At 38.2% G+C, this 24,886-nt stretch overlaps 2 protein-coding genes across 2 annotated transcripts in view; both read left to right on the forward strand.

Moving 5' to 3' along the window:
- The first annotated feature begins 1,814 nt into the window (after positions 1-1,814).
- Positions 1,815-23,311, forward strand: slc25a36a (solute carrier family 25 member 36a). Its single transcript, XM_051874183.1, has 7 exons — positions 1,815-2,222; positions 6,438-6,602; positions 8,363-8,440; positions 12,128-12,228; positions 18,428-18,494; positions 18,746-19,035; positions 20,635-23,311. Exons 1-7 carry the CDS (start codon positions 2,182-2,184, stop codon positions 20,826-20,828), a joined length of 936 nt encoding a protein of 311 aa, XP_051730143.1. The 5' UTR covers positions 1,815-2,181; the 3' UTR covers positions 20,829-23,311.
- A 375-nt stretch (positions 23,312-23,686) lies between these two features.
- Positions 23,687-24,886, forward strand: part of spsb4a (splA/ryanodine receptor domain and SOCS box containing 4a) — an 84,725-nt gene continuing 83,525 nt past the window's right edge. Inside the window, exon 1 of the mRNA XM_051874218.1 lies at positions 23,687-23,744. The gene's annotated coding sequence lies outside the window, so the exon portion shown is untranslated. The remainder of the gene's footprint in view (positions 23,745-24,886) is intronic.

The following is a 24,886-nucleotide window of genomic DNA, read 5'->3' on the forward strand; positions in this document are numbered from 1 at the left end:
AATAACTCAATGATGGTTTAAAGTGCGTTTTGAGCAAAGACATTAATAATCGTATACATTTTGAAATGTAGCTTGATGCATATGTATGTACACACTCTAAGGACACCTAAAAAAAAGTGGCGGAGATCAGGCAATAGGTGGCACTATGACTGTCAAAAAACCTTTAAAAACCACATTTTTCCTTAGTAAATTGCCTGTATTGGCTGTAAATGGTCTTTTTCATCTATGATCTAAGTGCTTGCATGCTAAATAAAATATAATACCTTTTTTTTTGTGCTTAAAAGCCTGAAAATGCTTGAACCCCTCTAAATTGCTGCTCGCAGCTATATCGTTTTCCACTGTCATTTTAGCTGAAATGCAGAAAGCGCAAAACAAAATTTGCACAATTGAACCTCGCTGAAATCACAGCTGCTCATTCCGGTATAAGTCAGTGATTTTTCCTAATTTAAGGTCATTGTTTTTGTAGTGATCTGTAGTCTTGTGAATGTCATGACCTTAATCAATAAAAGAAAAAGAGGTCATAAGTCAGCCATCTAAACTATTTTAACTCTAAAGGCATCGAAGACCCTATCTGAACCTCGTTTTCATTGTATTTCATTAGGTTGGCATGCCAGGAGAAATTAGATTTGCCATGCACATGATCTGAGCTCGTACAATTGTCGCTCTAATCTTGAAACCAAGAGGCGTGTGCATTTTATTCAGCTATTTAGTAAGGAAACCAGATTTTCTTATAAGGGATGCTGTAACTCTTGTCAGCTGACAGACACGGGTCCTCTGAGGGCATTTTTCATTCATTTACATATTACAGTATTATCATTCCTTTTGACACAGAGTAAAAAAAATGACAGATATTATGCAATTTAAATATTAACATGAACTTTAAAGATTGATAATTCCCTCGTATTCTCCATGACCAACTCAGGCCTGCTATTAATACTCAAATTATAAAAGGAAGAAGTTGGTTTTGTGTCAAACAGATAAAAAAGTGCAAAAATCAATTTGTGTTCCTTTATCTTGACTGGGAGGACATGCCTTGTCTTGCTTCCTAAACTTTATCAGCAGCCAATATTATCCATGTGAGGAGAACTAAGTGCGTGGATAAACTGACAGTGATGTCTCATCACAATACACCACGGAAATATATATATATATATATTTGTAGCAATAGCCAACAATACATTGTATGGGTCAAAATGATCGATTTTTCTTTTATGCCAAAAATCATTAGGATATTAAGTAAAGATCATGTTCCATGAAGATATTTTGTAAATTTCCAACTATAAATATATCAAAAATGTATTTTTGTGAGTGGATATGCATTGCTAAGGGCTTCATTTTCAATAGTTGTATCTCAGCCAAATATTGTCCTATCCTAACAAACCATACATCAATGGAAAGATTATTTATTCGGCTTTCGGATCTCATTTTTTTTTTTTTTAATACTCTTATGACTAGTTTTGTGGTCCAGGGTCACATTTCTGAATAGCCCACTATGAATGTCCTCATTCATTCTCGGATATAAATATGACGCTGTACCGTTAAACTAATCACAGTTAACGTTTCTGGAGCACTATAATAGTAAACATAGTTAAATTCGCCCTTTAAACAATGTGCAAATATTTGTCTTAACCTCTAAACACGGGATAAATCAATATTTACGATTTATCAATTGCGTGATCATGTGAAAGGAGCATGATGGGGCGGGGCAAGCGGCGTCATGCCGCAAACCGACCAATCGCGGCCTCTGTTTTGCGGCTTCTGATTGGCTCGTAAATAGCGACTCTGGTGTCCATCTCAGTCAGCTCTTCAGCCTCTGAATCACTGGTGCTACCGATTCCTCACGGATTTAGCTCCACAAAAACCGCGTTCCCTGCAGCCACGACCTCGAAATCAGATAGCTGTCTGTGTTGTTTAAAAGAAAAGAACGCGATAAATTAAAAGTGAGCCGTTAGAGGCGAAAAAGAGGTATTTGCGCACATCGGCAGCCGTTAGCGGGCTGAGCTAGCCGCATCGCGCGACGCATCTTGCCCGCGAGACGTCGGGCTTAATAACTGTGTACATAATAACCCTCATCCACATCCATTACACTGAGCGGTACAGCAGAATCGCGGAGGTTCGGCGGAGCTGTCCGGCTCTTGCTCGCACTGCAGGCCTGGGTGTGGGTGCGGAGAATGCTAAAGGATGAGTCAGAGGGACACACTGGTTCATCTCTTCGCTGGAGGGTGAGTAGCGAGTCTGATACAGACTGATCTATCACTGCTGTCAACCTGTCTCTTTCACATTTATCCGGCTAGATTGTTCTTAAAATGTAGCATAAGACACATTCATCCCAAAAAAAGACAGGTCGACCGCTATAAAAAGCTCATTCAACATTGCTATAAATAATCTAGCTGTCCGTCAGCGTGTCTTCATGCTACAGATGATCGATGCTTTATTTGTGAATGCAAGGTCATATAACAGATCTGGTGCTGTCACAGAATTCTCTGGAAATCTCCAGACATGGCCGTTTCATGTTTTCAGGAAGTGCTGTTTCTTTGATGCTTCTCACTCAATTCAGAATGAGATTATAGACAGGAAAACCTCGAGACAGCATGCGGAATGAATGTAAACCTGAAACATTACTGTTTCCTGTAGCAAAATCAGAGGCTTTGTTTGTTGCAGGCCTGTGGTTTCAACTGTCAGCTTGATGCTGGATGTCTGACAGGGATCTCTCTAGTATAGTACAGCTATTTTTGACCCTATTCTCATTCCTGCATGTCCCAGACTGCTCTTTTGCACTCTGTGAGGCCCATAGAAACATCATTTTCCTCTCTTTGAATCAAAGGTTGCTGCCTCGCCAATTTTCATAATCAGGAATGTAATAGAGATATGAGGGCAGTGTATCGCTTTTTAACAAGCTTATATCTCTGAAGGTCATTTTATGGAGGGCGATAAGAAGTCTAACAAGAAGCTTCTAATAACAGCTGTCTGTGATCGTACTTCTATATGTATAACTGGTGATGAGGTGTATCTATAAGGATAGATCACCTGCCAGTGGAAAGAACTGTCATAAACAAATCAATGGTTTTGTGATTATAGATAATTACTCAGCAGTGCAAATGAGAATCACTTGTCAATAACAGTATTTATAAACCTTTGACAAAGAGTTAAAAATAACCCTCCGATGATGAAACTGTTACTTTAAATGGGTAGTTGACCTTTTTTTTTTTTTTTTTTTTTAATTATCAGTCGATATTGGCAATAACCCTAACCCTGTCATCGAATACTGGTTATTTAATTGAAATAAAAAATAAATTTTTCCCTCCATTTTAAAATTAATTCAGCTCAAACTTGTCCGTGATAGATTGACATAGATTTAACCCTTAAAGGATTAGTTCACTTCTGAATGAAAATTTCCTGATAATTTACTCACCTCCATGTCATCCAAGATGTTCATGTCTTTCTTTCTTCAGTCGGAAAGAAATTAAGGAAAACATTCCAGGAGTTTTCTCCATATAGTGGACTTCACTGGGGTTCAACGGGTTGAAGGTCCAAATGTCAGTTTCAGTGCAGCTTCAAAGAGCTCTACATGATCCCAGACGAGGAATAAGAGTCTTATCTAGAGAAACCATCGGCCATTTTCTAAAAAAAATTTTTAACCACAAATGCTCGTGTTGCACTGCTCTGTGATGCTCCACGCATTACGTAATCATGTTGGAAAGGTCACGTGTCATTTTCTTCTCCAACTTCAAAACATTGTTGTTTTACCTTTTTTTGTAAAGGGCGTTTGACTTAGTCTTTGCATGTTCACTTTGTAAACACTGGATCGGTACTTCCGCCTACATCACGCGTGACCTTTCCAACGTGATTACGTAATGCGTGGAGCATCACAGAGCAGTGCAAGATGAGCATTTGTGGTTTAAAAGTATATAATTTTTTATAGTATATATTTTTTTTAGAAAATGACCGATGGTTTCTCTAGATAAGACTCTTATTCCTCGTCTGGGATCGTGTAGAGCTCTTTGAAGCTGCACTGAAACTGACATTTGGACCTTCAACCCCAGTGAAGTCCACTATATGGAGAAAAATCCTGGAATATTTTCCTCAAAAACCTTAATTTCTTTTCAACTGAAGAAAGAAAGACATAAACATGACATGGGGGTGAGTAAATTATCAGGAAATCAATTCTGAAGTGAACTAATCCTATAAAACAGATCGTAAACTAATGAAGACAGAAATTGGGAGTGTGTGTTCAGGCTCTGGCTAAGTCGTTCTCAGCGCCATCAAAATAAAAGTCCCACACAACAACCAGAGCGGCAGGATGCAAGTGACGGCCTAAGTCACTTTAGAGTTCCTCCTGGTGTTGCGAATGCAACCAGGAAAATGTTCGTAGGGGAATATTTATTTGTCGGGGGACTGTCCTGGTGCCTAGTTCCTAGAACTGAGTTCCTATAACTACCCAGTGCAAAAGCCCCTATTCAAACACTATCTTTTCATATATCAGATTTCAGGCTTTCATCACTTTCATTTGTGTCATACAAACTGTTTATTTTAGTTTTTGACAGTGTAGCTTAGGTTCTAGTACTGATCATACTAGCATCACATTTGTGAAAGTAATTATCGAGCTGTAAAAATCAGGTCATCATCTCAAGTCAGAAACATCCTAAAAGTTGTAACTTCTTCCTGAGTCTCTCCATCAGTGTCGACTCCGGTTTGAACAATGTAAGGCTGAACACAATCCTCATTTTGGCTGCGTGAGATTCTCCAGCTTTGTTGTTGTTGAGCGACCAAAGCGTGAGCTGTTAAAGCTCCGCCCTCTTCCGGAAAGGGGGCCGGGAGCAGCAGCTCATTTGCATTTAAAGGGACACATACAAAAATGGTGTGTTTTTGCTCACACCCAAATAGGGGCAAATTTGACAAGCTATAATAAATGATCTGTGGGGTATTTTGAGCTGAAACTTCACAGACACATTCTGGGGACACCAGAGACTTATATTACATCTTGTGAAAGGGAGATTATAGGTCCCCTTTAAATGCATTAAAATTGACCAGATCAAAAAATTGCGCAATACAAAAGTAAATGTGCACATTGTGTCCATGAATAACATCACATGAGGTTCTTGTGTGGCCAGTTTGGTCAGATGACAGTATCTTTTGGATCTTTTGATTGGACTTGGGTTTCAGCTTGGTTCAGGTCCTGTTTATGTGGGGCAGGTTACTGTAGCCAAGACTTTTGTTAGTTTACTCCTGGGAGTTTCAGCCCTTTGAACACTGCTGTGTAAACCCCAATCGCGAACTGTTTTTTTCTTTTTTTTTCCTTTTTTTCAAAACCAGCGGACTAAACTTCAAAACTAAACTAATCATTGACCAGGGGACTTCACTTGGGTCTTGCATTTCGGAAGAAATTAAATGTAGTTCTTTTCCTCTTTTTCTGGACTACTTCCCTTTTTTTTTTCTTCAGATACAAAACTGTTGATGTAGTTTTTTTTTAAAAGGTAGAATTGTAACTGTGAATAATAAAAAATATCTAGTGGAATTTTTCTAATAGGCCTCTGCAGAGCTTTTTAGTAGGAGTGGCAAATGGGTTTTGCTCGTGAAGTTGGCGTGATCGTTCTATTCATTGGCCAACCAGAGAGAGAGAGAGAGAGAGAGAGAGAGAGTGAGTGTGTAAACCTAAGCAGCAACAAACCAGAGGGCTGCATATCTGGGACAAAGTTCACAGCTGCTCCCTGTGTGTGTGTCTTTTGAAAGGTGGCACAAAAAATAGACCTTCAGAGGTAGAGAAAACAAGAATTCACTTCTGAGGTCAGCAGGTTTAACATGTAATCAACATACAGTGCTTTATGCACATATAATAAAAGTTTGAGGATTGTTCGATTGACCCGTTTCTTGTCAGATGTTTGACATTTAGTGGCATAATTGTAGGGATCTTGTTTGAGGTGTTGTCCAGGCCTAACTTTCTCTGCTCCTCCTGCTGTGTATATATGCACACAAGCAAAAGCATGTTAAACTTGACCCACATACAGATGTGAATGCAGAACGCAGGCTCGACTAACAAGTCTAATCATTGTGAATGTCAGCGGAAGGAAAAATGTTCTGACACTTAAAATGCAACACACTTTTATGGCAGCAGCTTATTTTTCATTAATGCTAGTGGATTTTGCCTTTTTTGACAAAAGCAAAATGGCTGTTTTCATATATTAAATTACAACCTTGGTGAGCATAAGACATCTTTCAAAAACATTTAAAAAATCTTACCGACCCTAAACGTTTGAACAGCAGTGTATGTAGATTAATATTACTGTTTACTGCTGTGTATTGTTAAATTGTGTGCAACAGTGTGGAAAACTTGCATCAAACACTATCGAAATAGTTTAAAAATTAGATTTTTTTTCAGTACAAATTATATTGCGTAAGTGAAAATGTATAATAATTAATTGTACTCTCTCTTTTTTTAGCTGTGGTGGCACTGTAGGTGCAATATTGACATGTCCATTGGAGGTGGTGAAGACGAGGCTGCAGTCTTCTTCGGTGACTCTTTACATCTCTGAGGTTCAGCTCAGCACTGTGAATGGGGCCAGTGTGGCCCGTGTGGCCCCGCCGGGGCCTCTGCACTGTCTCAAGTGAGTACTTCAAAACCCAACCTCGCAAAACCTGGATTATCCTGCTCCAGGGCATTTAAACCAGTGTTGCAATGTTTCAAAAACAACACGTGAAAACTGGCAAAAACACTGCAGCATATTTTGTTTGCACCATAAACACACTACAAAGCTCTTGTTTAAAGGAGCTTGATCATCAATAATATTCTAGACTTTGAGCTTGCAATCAAAGCTGTTCTCTGTTTAGTTTCTCTGTGGGTCTGTGAACTCAGTTCATCACGATCTTATAAAGTCCCATTATAATGAAGCAGACTGCACTGACTGCACAATAAATCTCTTATTTGCATCATGTCTATGCTTCATTTGTTATAAGAGGATTCGAGAGCATGCAGAACTCAGCTCTGAATAAAACTGATGCCGTTTTGAGCGGTGAGTGGATTTGGACCAACTCTGATTGGCCACTGCATTCAAGAGATCAACAGACATGTCTGTGATTGGCTACATTGCTCAGCGCTGCAAAAACACATTGTAAATAGAAACCTTTGATGCACTCCAGAGCACAAACACAAATACGCACTGGAGCGTTTGCCAAATCTCTTTTGCCTATATGATATTATTAATGTTTTAACTGTGGGTGCTCTTGCTTTCGATTGAGGGTGCTCAGCACCAGTGTTCTCACATCACTAGCTTTAAATATGCAACTTAGCTGGCTAACGACTGCATGGGCGTGCCTAGCTGGATATAAACTAATGCAAATAGACCATAACAATCATGAAATTTAAACATTTGTTTTGGATTTTCATCATATTGTCCTAATTGCTTGAGGTACTACTAATGTTAATGTCCTCTCAGCCTTGTCGGCAAATATACTGATGTTCTCTACCAATGCAGCATCTAGTCAACAAATTAATCAATTTAAAATCTTCTGTAATGTACTGCATATGCCTATGTTCTGCTAACACGGTTGCTGGCCTACCATGAAGTGCAGTTGAAATGCTTTCATAACTGTTATGTTGCAAACATTTTTACAAAAGGCTTTGTACAGTCATTCACATTGACATATGGCTATTAAATGAATAGATAAAGATGTTATATATAATAAATTCATACATTTTATGGGCTGAATACATTGTTTTATTAATTGGACCTTTGAGAGTAGTTTTTATGAGTGCTCTTCAATCCACATTTGGTAGTATTTTGCTAGTCTGGCAAAATGTTGCAACGCTATGGTGTCTGGGTGTAGCATTGCTGTCTTCTCCGCTTTTTTTTTGGCCTCTGGCAAGCAGTGGTATTCAGGCCTATTGTATTACTCCAGAATGAGAGGGAAAAAGACTGAAAAGTAGGTCAGAAGAAAATGAATTACAGATGTAGTGTTTTTTAAAAACTTTTGAAAGAAGAATTCTAGAAGAGTCTGAACATGTCCATTTCCAAGGGCAAAACATTGACTTTTTACCTAGTTTGTATAATGCTGGTCAGCACGACCCAGCTCTGGATTTGTTGAATGTTCTAAACCTTTTTTAGTTGATCTGAATTACACATTTAGAAGCCTATTAACTGCTGTCTGTACAGTTTGGACAGCAGATAGTATTGATTAAGGTACAGCTTGGCATTGGTTCTCCCAAGTACCTTCTTCATCTCAAACCCTTTGGTTGGTCTGGATAACTTATTGAAGATTGTGCAGCAACATGTCACATTGTTGAATTTTCCATTATTAACGATTACCATAAGGTCAAGGTTGCTACATGGTTACATATCCTGTTTTTAACTTTCTCTCTCTTTCTCAGGTTAATACTGGAGAAAGAAGGTCCTCGCTCACTCTTTAGGGGCCTGGGGCCCAACTTGGTGGGAGTGGCTCCATCCAGGTATGACCTGTATTCAAAAACACAAATGCTATAGAGTGCAACAGGGGCTGCCCACTTTTCCAGCGTCTCTGGTTCTGGAAGTATTTTCCCATTCATTCTTCCCATTTTTTAAAAAAAAATATTGCCTCTCTGTTAAAGAGTTACAAGCCATGAACCAAAACGACTAGCTACGAGGTGAATCACAACATTACAAACCCTGATTTGAAGCAAAAAAGTATTTAAAAATCAGACAAAAGCCGAAGGTACAGGACTGTGTACTTAACAGCTTTAAAAAAGGAAAGAACTAATCTTATTGCAAATGACATAACTGTCGTTGGCATTTCAACAAAATATTAGATTGTGCAAGTATCTATCTAACTAACTATTGGGCAAAAAAACCAAAAGATTGATTAATCATTATTGAAGTTACAAAAGTTATTCAGTCAAACGGTGGGTGATTTTTTTTTTTTTTTTTTTTTTTTTTTTTTTTTTTTTCTCCTTTGTCTTTTTATTGTTAGATTATCATTGAGGACAAAGACAGCAGCAGGTTTATTAGGCTGCTGTCACTTTAAGAGCTGCACGTATCCGACATACTCCTACACATGCGTTTTCTTTCTCAACTGTTTACATTCAATTAAAACACAACCGACTATTTGTGTTCCTCCCTCTGTTTCCTGTTGGGATTTGCTTTATTTCCTCATTGCAGTCAAAATGGAAGAGGAAAAAAATATAGATTTCCTCCCCCCCTCAAATTGTTACATAAGGGCCCGATGGTCATGTCTCATTGCTCTAATCTCAGTGTATCATCACCAGAGGAGCATGTCACTGTCTTATTACAGACTAAACTGACTGTGGGCCTCTGCTGTCACACTGCTCACTTAGTTACTCACTCTGACAGATACAAGCCTGTAACTCAGCTGTAGTTTGTGTAGTGAGTGGATTCCAAAACCTATAGTGCTTACTAAATCCGTTCCTGCCTATGGACTCAACATTTTACTGTAGTGAAACTCACTAGGTTTGGGAAAACATCTACTATGTTTAGTAGCGTCTGTGTAAGTGATTGCATTCTCTGCTCTGTATGAGTGTATCGACTCATTACCTCTAGTGATACTCCCTCTCTCCCTTATGAATCAGTTTGTTCATTGACTGCAGTGTGTCATCATTATGCTACAGACTCGCTGCTGTCATGCCCTCATGTGCATGTCTGTGCAGTTTAATCACATTTATATTGGTATGTGGGCGAGGGTGTTGCAGCTAAGCCACTTAAAATATCTGTATTTCAGTGTTTGCACCCTTTTCATGCTGTAGGAGGTGTGTGTGTGTGCGTGTTTCTCCCCATCTGTCCATGTGTTTCTCAGCATTCCCGTCCTGTGTGTCCTCTGCCATCACAGCTGGAATGGCAACCACGTGACCATTTGCGTTACATAAAGATTAAATGCACACGTAGGTAGAAATAACTTGGTTGGCTTGGTATGTGCTTATGTTCACACACTGACATCAACTATACACTTCAGATCATAAATAATTCCATCTTTTTGATCCGAGATCCAGTTTGAGGTTATGCAACTAACATCCTCCGTGAAGGTCACTTTATTTCATTCAGATGGCCAAATTAATTCCGTGCACCAAAATACAGCATCGTTACTCGCACAGGATTGGCAGATGTGTAGACTGGGATCTGATTGGCTCTCAGTCAAATGTAGAAGGACACTGATTGGCTGTCTTTTTAAAGCATCTCATCAGGAAACAAATGGCTGCTTGGCTTGTTGGCAGGTCATTCAGTGAGGCCTTAAAATGTACCATTGTTATTGTGTGTATGAGAGAATTATGTAACCTAGATTAAAGCAAAGGAAATAAACGTCCCACTGAGGAAGGCTTAAATCCTTCATCGGAAATTTTCATTTGAATAATCCTGGTGTTTCAGCATTTGCCCTGTCTAAGAAAATAAATCTGGTAGCTAATACAGGACATGTGATCTGATGAGCGTGACATACCTCTGCCAAATCACCCCCATTAGCTTTGTCATCACAGAGTAGAGTAGTATAGAGCATAATATTCACAATCACATCAGTCCAGGGCTCGACATTAACTCTTGCTTGTCCGGGACACGTGGATTTTTTGAAGGGGCAAGTGAAAGAGAAAGAGACAAGTAGCCTGATTAAAACGTCAATAACAAAAAAGAACTGAAATAACTAACTACTAATAATTAAAACTGTGGAGTTTTTATATTTATAACGTATGATACAGCTAAACAACATCCCACGACCAAGAGTGCTGTCTTCCTGAATACCATCACGATTAAAAATGTGACACTGATTTATACAACGTTTCAATAAACAAGTAGTTAATATTAAGTCACTTACATTTTAGATGTAATGTTGACTGTTTTTGTTCTTTTTCAGCAGCGAAAATGGTTCCAAACAAAGATAAACAAAGAACCATAGCGCATCTTACAGTAACACTCAGTCGTGTTTTCATTAGTGAATGATTCAGCGTTTTGAATGAATCAGCTGAGTCAATGATTCAATGACTCATTCATAATCAACTACCTCATTCTTAAAGGGTTAGTTCACCCAAAAATTAAAATTCTGTCATTAATTACTCACCCTCATTTCAAGACCTTCGTTCATCTTCAGAAAACAAATTAAGGTATTTTTTATGAAATCTGAGAGTTTTTTTTTAATCCCCTATAGAAAGCAATGCAATTACCACATTCAAGGTCAAGAAAAGTAGTAAAAACATTGTAAAAATAGTCCATGTGATGATAGTGGTTCAACCTTAATGTTATGAAGCGACAAAAATAATGACTTTATAAACAAAACAAAAATAATGACTTTATTCAACAATTTCTTCTCTTTTCTCATATGCTGTTTACGTTGTATAGACAGTGCAGCGCTTCTGTGTTTTATGTCAGAAGGCCGGCTCAGAACGCCTAACCACCGCATTGAATATGAATAATATGAATGTGTTCGTGAGTCAGTTGTCCAACAGGCCTAAACCAGCCTGGTACCAGCACAAAAACATACTCAGCAAAATATCATCTAATTATTGCTATCAACAAACTTTGAAACTTTTGAAACAACTTTGAAAATATCGATATATAATTGTTGTCAATATTGCACACCCCTAATGTAAAGTATTAATTTTTATTTCATCGGGTCTTAAAAATGTCTTAAAAAGCCTTAAATTTTACTTTAAAAAGGGCAGCCGTGTCAAAAAGGAAGTTGTGTCATTTAGAGGACATTCACTTGGGAGGATAGAAGAAGAAAAGTAGCAGAACCGCCATTGCATGCTAGAATCAAAAGAGAAGAATATGCTGCCTTGTTTTAATGTTTTGTATCGCTCTTTCCCCACTCTTCTTTGACTACTGCATAGTACATCACAACTGTGCATATTGCCACATAGTGGACTCTTGTCTCAACATTCACCTTGCGAATGCTCTGTTGTATCCACGCGGACACAAAAGTCGGGCCTCAGATGTCCGTAGACCCTACCGATGATGAAAATTATGTCCACACATGCCGTCGCGGAACGTAGATGGCCAAAGTATACTTTGAGCTTAACACTTCCCAAAAATATTCATGTGAAAAACATAACTAAATATTTAATCTTTACATAAAGATTTTTTTTTACCTTCAACTTCTAATAAACACTGATATTGAAATCCTCAAAAGCAATTTATGTTGTTCATTTCTGTTTTGTCCACAGAGCAATATATTTTGCTGCCTACTCCACAGCCAAAGAGAAGCTGAACAATGTGTTTGATCCTGACTCCACACAGGTGCACATGCTGTCCGCTGGTTTAGCAGGTAAGAGTCCCAGCAGCATCTTTCACGTTGATGCATTTTTTTACTTAATTTTGCATTGGCTCTTTTTTGGTTGTATTTCACACACTGAACTAAAATAATACTCACCTCTTAGTGTGCACAAACAAGAGAATGCATCATTGAGGTCTTTATAACCAATGTTTGTCAGTCGTTTTTGTTTTTATAGCAATTACAGCCTTATTACGATAAAATGTTTTATCCTAGTGACCATCTAGTACAAATGGGGGAATTTAGCCATGGTATTTGCCTCGTGTTTTGGGTTACCTTTTTCAAGGTATGACAGCATCTAGACCGAAAGCACAATTAAAGACTTTCAGGATCAAAAATACAGCAAAAATACAAACATATTTCAAGCTAAGCATTAAAAAAAATCAAGCAAATCATTTTGCAAATATTTGTTTTCTCTCTTTATCTGCTCTCTTAGTCTCAGTTTGATAAATTAAAATATTAATTTACAGAATGAAACCACCATAGAAAGAAAACTGGTAACACTTTACAATAAGGTATCATTTGTAAACATTAGTTAATACATTAACTAACATGAACTAACAATGAGCAATACATTTGTTACTGTATTTATGAATCTTTGTTAATAAAAAAAATCCAGCTGTTCGTTGTAAATTACAACAAATGTCAAATACAACATTTGATTTTAATGTATTAGTAAATGTTAAAATTATTAACTAAGATAAATAAATGTGGTAAAAGTATTGTTAATTCTTAGTTCATGTTAAAGAGGACCTATTATGCTCCTTTACAAGATGTAAAATAAGTAAGTGTGTCTGTGACGTTTTAGATCAAAATACCCCACAGATCATTTTTATGGCATGTTAAAATTGCCACTTTTTGGGCGTGAGCAAAAACACACCGTTTTTGAGTGTGTCCCTTTAATTGCAAATGAGCTGCTGCTCCCGGCCCCCTTTCCAGAAGAGGGCGGAGCTTCAAGAGCTCATGCTCATACTGGCAACAACAAAACAGCACAATCTCACGCACTGAAAATGTCAGAAACTGTCAGTAGAGGTCTTCAGCCTTAAATGTTCGAACCAGATTCGTTGAAAAGACCCTCGTTTGTGAAGCAGTCCGGCACAAAATGATACAGCAAGATCGTCACCGATTTTGATTTATGGGAATTATAAAAAAACATGAGTGAGTGGATTTTTACCATATATGCTGGTTGTTTTCACACATCGGAGTTCAAGCACTTATAAAAGTGAATTTTGCATAATAGGTCCCCTTTTAACTAATGTAAACTAATTAAACCTTACTGTAAAGTGTTACCAGAAAATGGGAAGTCTAAAACTGAAAATTTAATTTGAAAAAATAACAGATAGTAGCATTTCTAAAACACATCATAAGCTAACTTTCAAGCATGTTGCATCTACTTGAAAGCTTGTTAGCTTGTAAGATCCTCAAAGTTTGGATTGTGCTTTCCTTTCCCAGTTTCTTTTTTTCCTTTTTGTTTTCTTCTACCTTTTGAGGGCTGGAGGACATAAGTCATTACATGCCAGTGTGCTACTAAAAAGTCTGGCTTCACACGCTGTCTGTGCTGTGTGTAATAGCGGCCGCTAGCAGGGCGCTACGCTAACATGTAGAGTGCCATGCGCGGTGGGCAGCGGTCCTCGCGACTGACACGGGCGGGATCGGGACGCCTCAGGTAGTCACGTCTCTACTCACCGGTATGATCATGATTCTCCTAATGATAATGATGATTAATATTAATGATAATGATGGTTATTTAATTTAATGTAGCCAATGTAGCTGGCTTGCAGTTTTTTTTTTTTTTTTAACTTCCTTGTGATTATGCAGTTTTGACACATGGCCCCCTTGCCAGCCTGTAACCCCCATAAAGGTAAATTTAGTGAAAAACTACTTGCACTTATTCATTTATTTTGTCATTTAATTTCAGTACTGAATGCTAACCTTGTCATTCCATTGCAGTATGTAGGCTATGCGTTATTTTGCGAGACAAGAAGCAACGTAAACATCCCTAGCATGTTCTGTCTGTATGTTGTTGATAAGATAAAGGGGCCTGACAAACCCCATCTTACAGAACAGATAGCCCTTGCATTACAAAAGTGGTTAAATATAGGTCCCCGAAGGCCTGCGATGGAAAATTGGCATCCGATAAGGGACAGGCCTATGAAATATTCATTACATGTGCCGCTCTCTCTTCTCAAAAGCATAGGTGACTGTTTTTTTCCTTTCTTAATGGCTCTTTGACCTGGCATCAGTTTACAGTTGCTGCTAGCTCAGTTCCTGCAACCTGATGCATGTCATGTATGGCCCACTCATTGTTCATCACTGTGGTTATGTTATGATTGAGTCATATAGAGCCAGATAAAGTCATGGCTGTGATAAAACAGCCTTAAAAGTCATAGCAAGAGATGAACAGCTTCAGACCACTGAAGAATTAAACACTGAATGATGCTGAAAATTCATCACAGGAACATACATTTAAAAAATATATTATAGAAATAAATATAATATATCAAAAAATAATTTTATATGTATATATAATATATAGTCAAACCAAAATTTATTCAGACACCTTGAACATTTCATTCATTAATACAGATTATTCACTATAGTTTAAAAAAATGGTAATAAAATATGACAAGATCTCAGAGTTAAACTGCGTCAGAAAACATTAATCTTAATTATGTCAGATAACACTTAAGTAAAACATGGTCAGGTCAAAGTGTCTGAATAATATTTGGTTCCAAATTTTGATCAATTTTACTGGTAGTCCACTGTATGAAGAATTTTATATTTTTATATATATATATATATATCTTTTGAACATTGTATTTATCAAAGAATCTTGAAAAAAAATAAATATATATAATAATAAATAATAATAATAATAATTTCCAACCAGTGCTGTTTTTTTCCATTGATAATAATAAGAAATGTTTCTTGAGCAATAAATCATGGTAAGGATCATGTGACACTGAATGATGGAATGATGCTGAAAATTCAGCTTTTCCATCACAGGAATAAATTTAATTAAAAAAATAAATAAATAAATAAATTTTAAAATATTTTAAAATAGAAAACATTTCAAAAACATTAAAAAAATCGTATTGACCCCAATTGTCAATTAAACAAATGCGTAACATTGAGGATTTCAGCCCCTTTCTACTAAACATCATATTTTTTTCCCTTCTGTTGAAGCACAAGATGAGAACTTTTCACTCAAATTGTTACAAAATAATTTGTAATTTTTAAAAATCTGAGAATTTTCATTAGTTATGTCAGCCATTTTGACCCTATTATATTGTTCAAAAAAAAAAAAAAAAAAAAAAAATCCCTCTCTATATGAACCAGCAATTTTTGCGCAAGTAGTATTTTCCAAACAGCAGAACCTCAATTTAATCTTAATAGAATTGCGTTCGGCAATGATTTTGCCAGCAGGAATGACAAGGTTAGCACTGGACTTTTACATGCACTGCCTCTGAGCCTCCTTATAGTTATTGTTTACATAAACTTTGATCCTAGTTTGATATATGACCCAGCATTGATATGATCAAGATAAATAGTGTTACTGCAGCAGGTTCAACTCTGTTCTGTACCTTTACATTTAAAATGAAATAATACACTGGTATAATGATGTCCTTTAAAACTCAAAAATCTCTCTCTACCTCTCTAACCATCTTTCTCTGTCTCTCTATCTATAAAAAAGGAAAGGAAAATGAAAATGGGTGGTGGGTGGGATGGAATGGTCATTGTTTGATGTAATTGGTGGGTGGGTCTGGGATGGGGAGGTGGGAGGGGCTTAATGGGAGGTGGGCAGGGTTTATTGACGTGTTCCACTCCCTCATGGGTTTGACTTGACTCTGAGGGGCATGTGGACTGCTGCTTGTGACTGTGGTACAGAAAAGCCTGTGTCTATTTTAGGCCTTTACTGTAGCTTTCACCCTGCGTGAGGGTCTGTGAGCCAGCCTGCTCTGCCCCCCATATCTGCAGGCTTCGTCCTGCAGCTGTGAGGAGAGGAGCTTTGCCCCTCCCCTGTGAGTACTCGTCAGAGACACACTCTCTCTCTCTTACTCTCTTGTACCGATCTGTCATCCCCCCCTCCCCTTCACCAGTCAGTTGCCTTAGGCCTCTTACCCTCTCTAGAGCTTCTACTCTAGCTCAATAGACTTCTTTTGGTTTGTTTAGCCTCAGAAAGCACTGATGTTTTACACTGTACTGTTAGAAACGCACATGAATACCTTCATCTCCAATTGCCATTTGTCTTATGCTCTCTTTTGTTCGGGGATATTTTGTGCACCCACAACACCAAGCACAGGCTTTGTGCTTCATTTTGATGCAGTTGAACAGATAAAGTAATTGTTCCCACCAACATGAGGCAGAACATTTTGCTGTTGCTTTTAACGCTGCAAGACACTTAAATCTTTTAAGATCCACGTAACCGTAATTTGCATACACATATCTTAACAGCAAACAGGAATAAATTTGGGCATTGACTACATATATATGCACCCTCATAATGCGATTTTGGCAATATTGCGATTAAACTTTACCTCATGTAAACACAATACTTAGGTCAAACTAATGTGATTAAACTAGTAACCATAATTGCTTTAAACTATGTGGCGTACGCTGATTTTAATAGCAATAAACAGGCATGTAAACACCTTAAAGGGGACCTGTAATGCCCCTTTTACAAGATGTAATACAAATCTCTGGTGTCTCCAGAAAGAGTCTGTGAAGTTTCAGCTCAAAATACCCCACAGATCATTTATTATAGCTTGTCAAATTCGCCCCTATTTGGGTGTGAGCCAAAACACGCTGTTTTTGTGTGTGTCCGTCCCTTTAAATGCAAATGAGCTGCTGCTCCCGCCCCCTTTCTAGAAGAGGGCGGAGCTTTAACAGCTCGCGCTTCGGTCGCTCAACAACAACAAAGCTGGAGAATCTCACGCAGCCAAAATGAGGATTGTCAGTAACAGTGTTCAGCCTTACATTGTTCAAACCGGAGTCAATCGAACTCCATGACATTATTCTGAAGTTTTCCCTCCCCTCTGAATCGATAAACTGTCAACAACTCGCTGTGCATCCATAGACTGTTTGAAGAACGCGACGACAATATAGGCAACCCCAGTTACGGCGGTATTGCTGTGTTCATCATGGCGCCAGATAATATCCAAAACGTCCCTAGAAATGTGTTTTGCGTGTAGATTAAAACAGTGACTAGTAACACATCTACTGTATGTGAGTTCATCATTTGTGCTGTGCATTGGGCTATGTGAAGAATGGCAGTAACCACAATTCTTGGCGAATAATCAGAATAATGAGAATTGCATGTAAACGGGAGTTTTGCTCGTGTCATGTAAACATCTTACTGCGTTTACGTTCTAAATCTGATTATTGTAAAAAATCGAATTGTGGGGGCATATGTAAATGTAGTCACTGTTGTGCTAATCTCATTTACTAATATTTTGTCATATCACACAGTCTTGCCGGCATAGTACTCGCATGGCATGCCTTTTAACTACAATTTCAACAACAACAATCACAGCGGTGGTATAATTCACTGCCCATGCTGTGAAAAACAGTCATTTACCCTAACGTTAATAACAGTTTTTGTCGTTTGGCTGCAGTTATGTAACTGGATAGTGGTTCTTTTCAAATTAAGACTCTTTTCTCAAGATGTTTATCTCAATTAGCTTCCACTCAATCCACAAAATACCATTTAATTCTGAGAGGATAGGGCTAAATATTCAAGAAGTAAAGTCCTGTTATAGATTAAAAACTGCTTAATGCTTTAGCTAAAAGGCTTATTTACTGCTGTGGCCACTTTAAGATGTGCTTATGGCTCTTTTACCTAAAATATTAAATAAGTGCCTAGTGCATCTGTAATGGTTTTCCTGACATCAGATAGTAATCGCTGTTAATGATGCCAGGCATTCCTGAGGGGAACATGTAGTCCATATTGGTGTGACATGTCCTGATATGCCAAAACAAGAGGCTAACAAGATTAATATTCCACATCTTAAACCAAAACAAACAAGCCGTAAGCATATTTTACAGACGTCCACAGCACTTCTCTGAAGTGTGGAGTTTTTCTTTAGGGAAAGTTTGTTGTTCTAGAGTCATTAGACTTGCTGAATGTCCTGTGCTCTGAGTTACTTTAAAAATATCACTTCCAAGCCTAATCTGGAACACCTCTTTTTCCCAGGGTTCACTGCCATCACAGCAACCAACCCGATCTGGCTTATAAAGACTCGATTGCAGCTTGATGCCAGGTAAGTAATACTATTTGTTCAAAAGTTTGGAGTTGCACCAAATGCACCGTCTTTACTTCCACTTTTGATAAATTTAATTCACTCTTGCTGAATGAACACAAATTCGCAATTTTCTAGCTAGCATGCTTGATTTCATGCATTTTTACATTTCATAACATCACCCATTGAAACAGATATTTTAGGGGAGATTGAAGGAGGGATTATTATAACCAGATTTCTGACATTTATCAAATGTGTTTGTCTTTCTTTAGGAACCGTGGAGAACGGCGCATGAGTGCATTTGAGTGCGTTCGGCGTGTCTATCGGTCAGATGGGTTACGGGGATTCTACAGGGGCATGTCCGCTTCTTATGCTGGCATATCAGAGACTGTCATCCATTTTGTCATCTATGAAAGCATTAAACGTAAACTCATTGAGTCCAAGGCCAACGCTAACATGGATGATGAAGATGAATCTGTAAAAGACGCTTCAGACTTTGTTGGAATGATGCTGGCTGCTGCCACATCCAAGACCTGTGCCACTTCAATTGCATATCCTCATGGTGAGCGCTGTAATAGTTATGTTTATATTTTTTTACATTTATTGGTTTGTAGTTGCCATGTTTATTTAGTTGGCAGTTGGTTAATTTATTTGTAAAATGTAACTTAAAGGGATAGTTCACCCAAAAATGAAAATTCTGTCATCATGTACTCACCCTAATGTCCTTCCAAACACATAAGACTTTCGTTCATCTCCAGAACACAAATGAAGATATTTTTAATGAAATCTGAGGGATTTCTGTCCCTCCATTGACAGTCTACGCAACTACCACATTAACGCTGCAAAAAGTTCATCAAGAGATTGTAAAACTAATCCATATGGAATAAGAAGAGACATAGTCACTGAACAATGAACCTGAACCTCGACCGAACCTGCTTGACACATGAGAAGAAACTTCTCGCAGAAGCTCAAACGTGCTGCGTAAAACACGTGAATGAACCTCATTGGTTCTTGCACGTCAGCAAACATGTTTGAGCTTCTGTTTACCACAACTGATGTGTTGTGGGGTGTTCCCGGTCTGCAGTGGTCAGTATCTCATTGATGCATGTGGGGAGCGAAGGCTGGCCCGTGTGGTCCTGATCCAACAGACGAGCTACTGTAGCTCAAATTACTCAAGAAGTTAATGCTGGTTCTGATAGAAAGGTGTCAGAATACACAGTGCATCACAGTTTGTTGCGAATGGGGCTACATAGCTGCAGACCAGTCAGGGTGCCCATGCTGACCCCTGTCCACCGCCGAAAGAGCCAACAGTTGGCACGTGAGCATTACCTGAGGAACACATGGCACCAGGATGCACTATGGGAAGAAGGTAAGCCGGCGGAGGCAGTGTGATGCTTTGGGCAATGTTCTGCTGGAAAACCTTGGGTCCTGACATCCATGTGGATGTTACTTTGACACGTAACACCTACCTAAGCATTGCTGCAGACCATGTACACCCTTTCATGGAAGCGGTATTCCCTGGTGGCTGTGGCCTCTTTCAGCAGGATAATGTGTCCTGCCACAAAGCAAAAATGGTTCAGGAATGGTTTGAGGAGCACAACAACGAGTTTGAGGTGTTGACTCGGCCTCCAAATTCCCCAGATCTCAATCCAATCGATCATCTGTGGGATGTGCTGAACAAACAAGTCCGATCCATGGAGGCTCCACCTCACAACTTACAGGACTGAAAGGATCTGCTGCTAACATCTTGGTGTCAGATACCACAGCACACCTTCAGGGGTCTAGTGGAGTCCATGCCTCGACGAGTCAGGGCTGTTTTGGCAGAAAAAGGGGGATAAACACAATATTAGGAAGGTGCTCATCATCCAAGTGGTAGTTGCGTAGCTGTCAATGGAGGGACAGAAATCGCTCAGATTTTATTAAAAATATCTTCGTTTGTGTTCTGAAACTGAACGAAAGTCTTACGGGTTTGGAACGACATGAGGGTGAGATGAATGATGACAGAATTTTCATTTTTGGGTGAACTAACCCTTTAATATATTTTTATGATATAATTTAAGAATGAAAGAGTTTGTATTAAATAAAAATGCAGAAATAAAAGCACTTTTTTTCTCTCTGACCAATAACTGTTTGTTTGTTCTTTCTCTTTCTCCCATGACAGAGGTTATTCGTACCAGACTACGTGAGGAGGGCAGCAAGTATCGTTCGTTCTTCCAAACTTTCAATATGGTGGTCCGGGAGGAGGGTTACAGAGCACTGTACCGAGGCCTCACCACTCATCTGGTCCGACAGATCCCTAACACTGCTATTATGATGTGCACCTATGAGCTGGTGGTCTACCTGCTCAATGGTTAACAGATGGAGAGAGATAGAGACCAGGAAAGAGAGGGAGAGAGAGAGACGAACAGGGTGAGAAAGCGAAAGCTAGAAGGAGACCGAGAGAGAGATTGTCCCTGGCTTTTACACCAAAGGAAGTAGAACAAATCCTAGAAACGCATTAGTCTCCGAGAACAAGAAGGTTTCGAACCTGTCAGACTGGAGAGTGTTTCTAAAAAGAAAGACCGATGGCTGTCCGTTTGAAATGTTTTACGAGAAAGGACAATCAGAGAGGGGAATGCTTGAAGAAAACGCAAAATTGGCAGAATTCCTTCACATTCAAGAAGACGAACAATTCATCCTTTCACAGCTGTTTCATTTCAAAAATCATTTTATCTGAGCCAATGCTTTATAAAAAGAAAAACAAACCTGTCAAGATCTTTCAAGTGACTGAAGGTCTTTGAAAGAAAGCACATGAAAGAGTTTTCAGATGTGGCACAATAGCACTACTGTAAAGGATGTTTTTCTTTTTTAATTCACCGTTTCTCAAAGATGACGTTTTGCCTTTCAAGCATTCTCCTCCAGATGTCAGCTTCCACTCTTTCCAAACTTGCCAGGCAAATGGTTGTCCACGCACAAAAGTCCATTTGCTGTTGTTAAATCGACGGTCACGTGACGCGTGGCCCCTCATGTGCTTCAAACTGAAGTGTTTCTTTGTTAGGTTCATGTTAAGTTTAACCATACTTACTTTGTGTGTGTTTTCGATGATTATACCGTTGTCCTAATGTCAGTATAGTATATACTCTGGGTGGTATTTTTGAATTGGGAGTTGTCCTGCTTGCGTCACTGGGCCTTTTTTAACTGAGATGGAGCGTTCTCCAGTTTATCACCACAGTTCTTCTACTTGAATCCCAGATGTTGATGAATTTACCGAAAGCTCAATGGTAGTGAGCATGTTGCCTACAAACAACATGCCACGTCGTGGTGACATTATTCGTTGTAAGGCAATAGTCATTTTCCCACTTTTGAGTGGGAATACAAGCTACAGAATTGCGTCCCACACTCTGGATTCCTCGAACAGTGGCTTCGAACTGACCGCATATGCACTTTGTGGCCTGTCTGGGCTTGCGCAAACTTTTTTTTTTTTTCTGTTTGGGACAATTTTAATCTTGTATTGTAAAACATAGTATTACTATGTAAGCAAGACAGTGTTTTGCTGAACAGTTCCCTTTGGAAGTTATTGTACAGTTCAGTGTACTAAACTTTAGTGAAGGATATTCTTGTATGTGTATATACTGTATGCATATCAAATATCCAGTGTTCATAATAACTTAAGTCCTCTGATTATGCAGTAGTATTATTTGAATGGCTGCATTTTGTTTGATAGATCTATCACAAAAGGATATTGTGAAACAAGTTTTGTTGAATGTTATTTTCTTTTTACATTTTATATAATTTTGCTTTTTTTTTTTTTTAATCACTCCTCATTCTGGCCCTGAAATGGAGTCACAAATTTTTTCATCTCGCTTGTTTGTTTACATTACTGTTGTCTGTACTTTCACACCCTCATGATATGAAGGAGCTTGTTAGTGATTTAGACGTTACCCACATCATTTCCAGACAGTTCGTTACCAGTATGTGGGCTTGAAAATGAACATTTAAGGTAATTATATTAAGCCTCATGTTGGTAGATCCCTTAAAGAGCCTCTAGGGTTTCTGTAAGCATCTTAATAACAGTAGCATCTAACAGTATTGTTTGTATCTAACAGCAAAAACATGGTTTTGGTAGCTTCCATTATTCATAATCAGAAGTGAAGTGTGTTTTCAATTGCATTTCAGTGTCTCGTTCAAGTCATGGATATGTGTAATGCTGCTGATGAACTCTGACGTCACCACACATTTATTATACGCACAACATCATCCAATATTATGCAATTAATTAGCGCTGGACTCTCGTCACTGCTCATGTGATCTTCTCAGTTGCTATATATTGCTCTAAAAGCATTTGTTTTTGGAAAACAAAAGCTTTTTCAGGCGTGGTGTTTTCATGCAGTTAGAATAGCTAGACTATGGTTGATGAATTAGTAAAATAGTTGTGTTGTATCTACAGATGTGTTAGAAAGTGATCAAACATCCATTAAGTTTGCATTCAACAAACGCTCTTGTAACTTCAGTCTCACAGAGACTTTAATGGCATTACAGAGATATTCAACACTGAACCTAACCGACTGACAGAAATATTGAACCTGACGCTCTAGATTAATCATTTCATCTTCACTTCACCTTTAATGGCATATTCAGCAATTTCATGTGTGGTGTCTGTATTGCGCAGTCTAACATGACCAACACTAACAAATTGTATGTCATTACCTGTTGTTTTATTTCAGTTTTCCTTTTCTTTTTTTTCTTCTTTTTTTTTCTAGCTGTTTTTATGGTAAATGTGGCCTATTCTTTGCTGGTTATGTGATTTATCATACCTCTTTTTTTGTACAAACGGTCAATAAAAAACAATGCAAAACCCATGTTGTCTTGAGTCTCTTTTAAAGGTTGTGTTTTAATAGACCAAAATAAAAATACATATTAGACACTTTTGCTGTGTAGTTAAAGAATTATGACTGATTTTCCCCCTCTCTAGTCTGCTAAATTGACATCAAATGTGACATCACAAATCCCACAATATCCAAACGAGCCATTTTGGAGTTTGATTAAAAGTGCTGTGTGTAAAATTTAGTTTCATCTAGCGGTGAGGTTGCGAATTGCAATATAGAGAAGCTACGGTGGCCAACACAGGACAAAGATGTCGTCGTCTGAGACAGCAGAGAGAAGCCATCAAGCAAACGCGCTCTGTAGAGAAGTTTGTCCGTTTAGCGCTACTGTAGAAACATGCCGACGCAAAATGGCGACTTCGGTGTAAGGGGACCCGCGGTGTATGAGGTAGAAATGGCTGATTCTAAGGTAATAAAAACATTATGTAAGGTCTTTATCCACTAAAAAAACATGGTTATGTATATTATATTGCATTCCTGTCAATAGATCCTCACATTGAACCTTTAAATAAATGCTTTCTTTATAATGAGGAGGAAGTTTAAATCTATGAAACTTGCAGGATGTTTTAATGGTACAAAGATCTCTTATATGTCAAAAGATCAGTCTTCGGTGTCACATGATCCTTCAGAAACCATTGTAATATGCTGATTTGCTGCTCAAGAAACATTTCTTATTTTTATCAATGTTGAAAACGTTTGAGCTGCTTTTTTTGAAAACGTGATACATCGTGATTCATGATTCTTTGATATAAAGTTCAAAAGAACAGCCTTTATTTTTTCGAACATTAAAAATGTATTTTCTGTCACTTTTGATCAATTTAATGTATCCTTACTGAATTAAAGTATTAATTTCTTTTTTTTAAAAATAAGTTTTACGCACCCAAACTTGAGAATAGTAGTGTGTGTGTAAAAATAGAAATGTTATTCACGTTGTCTATGGTACTTCTGTGTGCCGCCAGGAGATGGCAGCAAAGTCTAAATATAAAAGAAGTTGACTTGACCACCACCACATGACCATGGTCAAAGCTGCTACAAATCATTAAAAATGCCCTTGTTGAACTTCTCGGTCAACTGAAATTAGATTTATTGAAGAAAACACTCCAATATCCTACAAATTTTCCACAGCAGACACCAGAAGAGTCACGCAGAGCCAGATTATTTTAAAAGTCTAAAAACCTGGTATGCTGTGAGAAGGCTGCTGACTTCTGGGTAAATTCTGATATCTTTTACATGTTATTTTCCCCCAGAAGATAAAAGATCTGTAAAATTGATAATGAAAGCAAAGTTTTGAAGAGAAACAATTGGTTTGAGCCATAATGTGTTCAGCAAATAGCAATAAACTGTCTGAGGTGTTTAATGATCATGCCCATTTAAGGATACAGTAGTATAGCCTCAGATTACATAACTTGTGATATGATTATCACATAAGATACTTGAGGACCTATAGGTTCATTCTCTCTCTGTGTGTGTGCGTGCATGCACACACGTTTTTGTGATTTATGAGGACACAAATGTGTATAATGACATGGGTATTACACTTATTACGACGTA

Source organism: Ctenopharyngodon idella, chromosome 2 (assembly GCF_019924925.1).
Source record: "Ctenopharyngodon idella isolate HZGC_01 chromosome 2, HZGC01, whole genome shotgun sequence".
NCBI lineage: Eukaryota > Metazoa > Chordata > Actinopteri > Cypriniformes > Xenocyprididae > Ctenopharyngodon > Ctenopharyngodon idella.

Coding starts and splice junctions, on each gene's coding strand:
- slc25a36a (XM_051874183.1), top strand. CDS start 2,182: ATGAGTCAGAGGGACACACTGGTTCATCTCTTCGCTGGAGG. Junction 18,495..18,745: donor CGATTGCAGCTTGATGCCAG/GTAAGTAATACT, acceptor GTCTTTCTTTAG/GAACCGTGGAGAACGGCGCA. Junction 19,036..20,634: donor TTCAATTGCATATCCTCATG/GTGAGCGCTGTA, acceptor CTCCCATGACAG/AGGTTATTCGTACCAGACTA.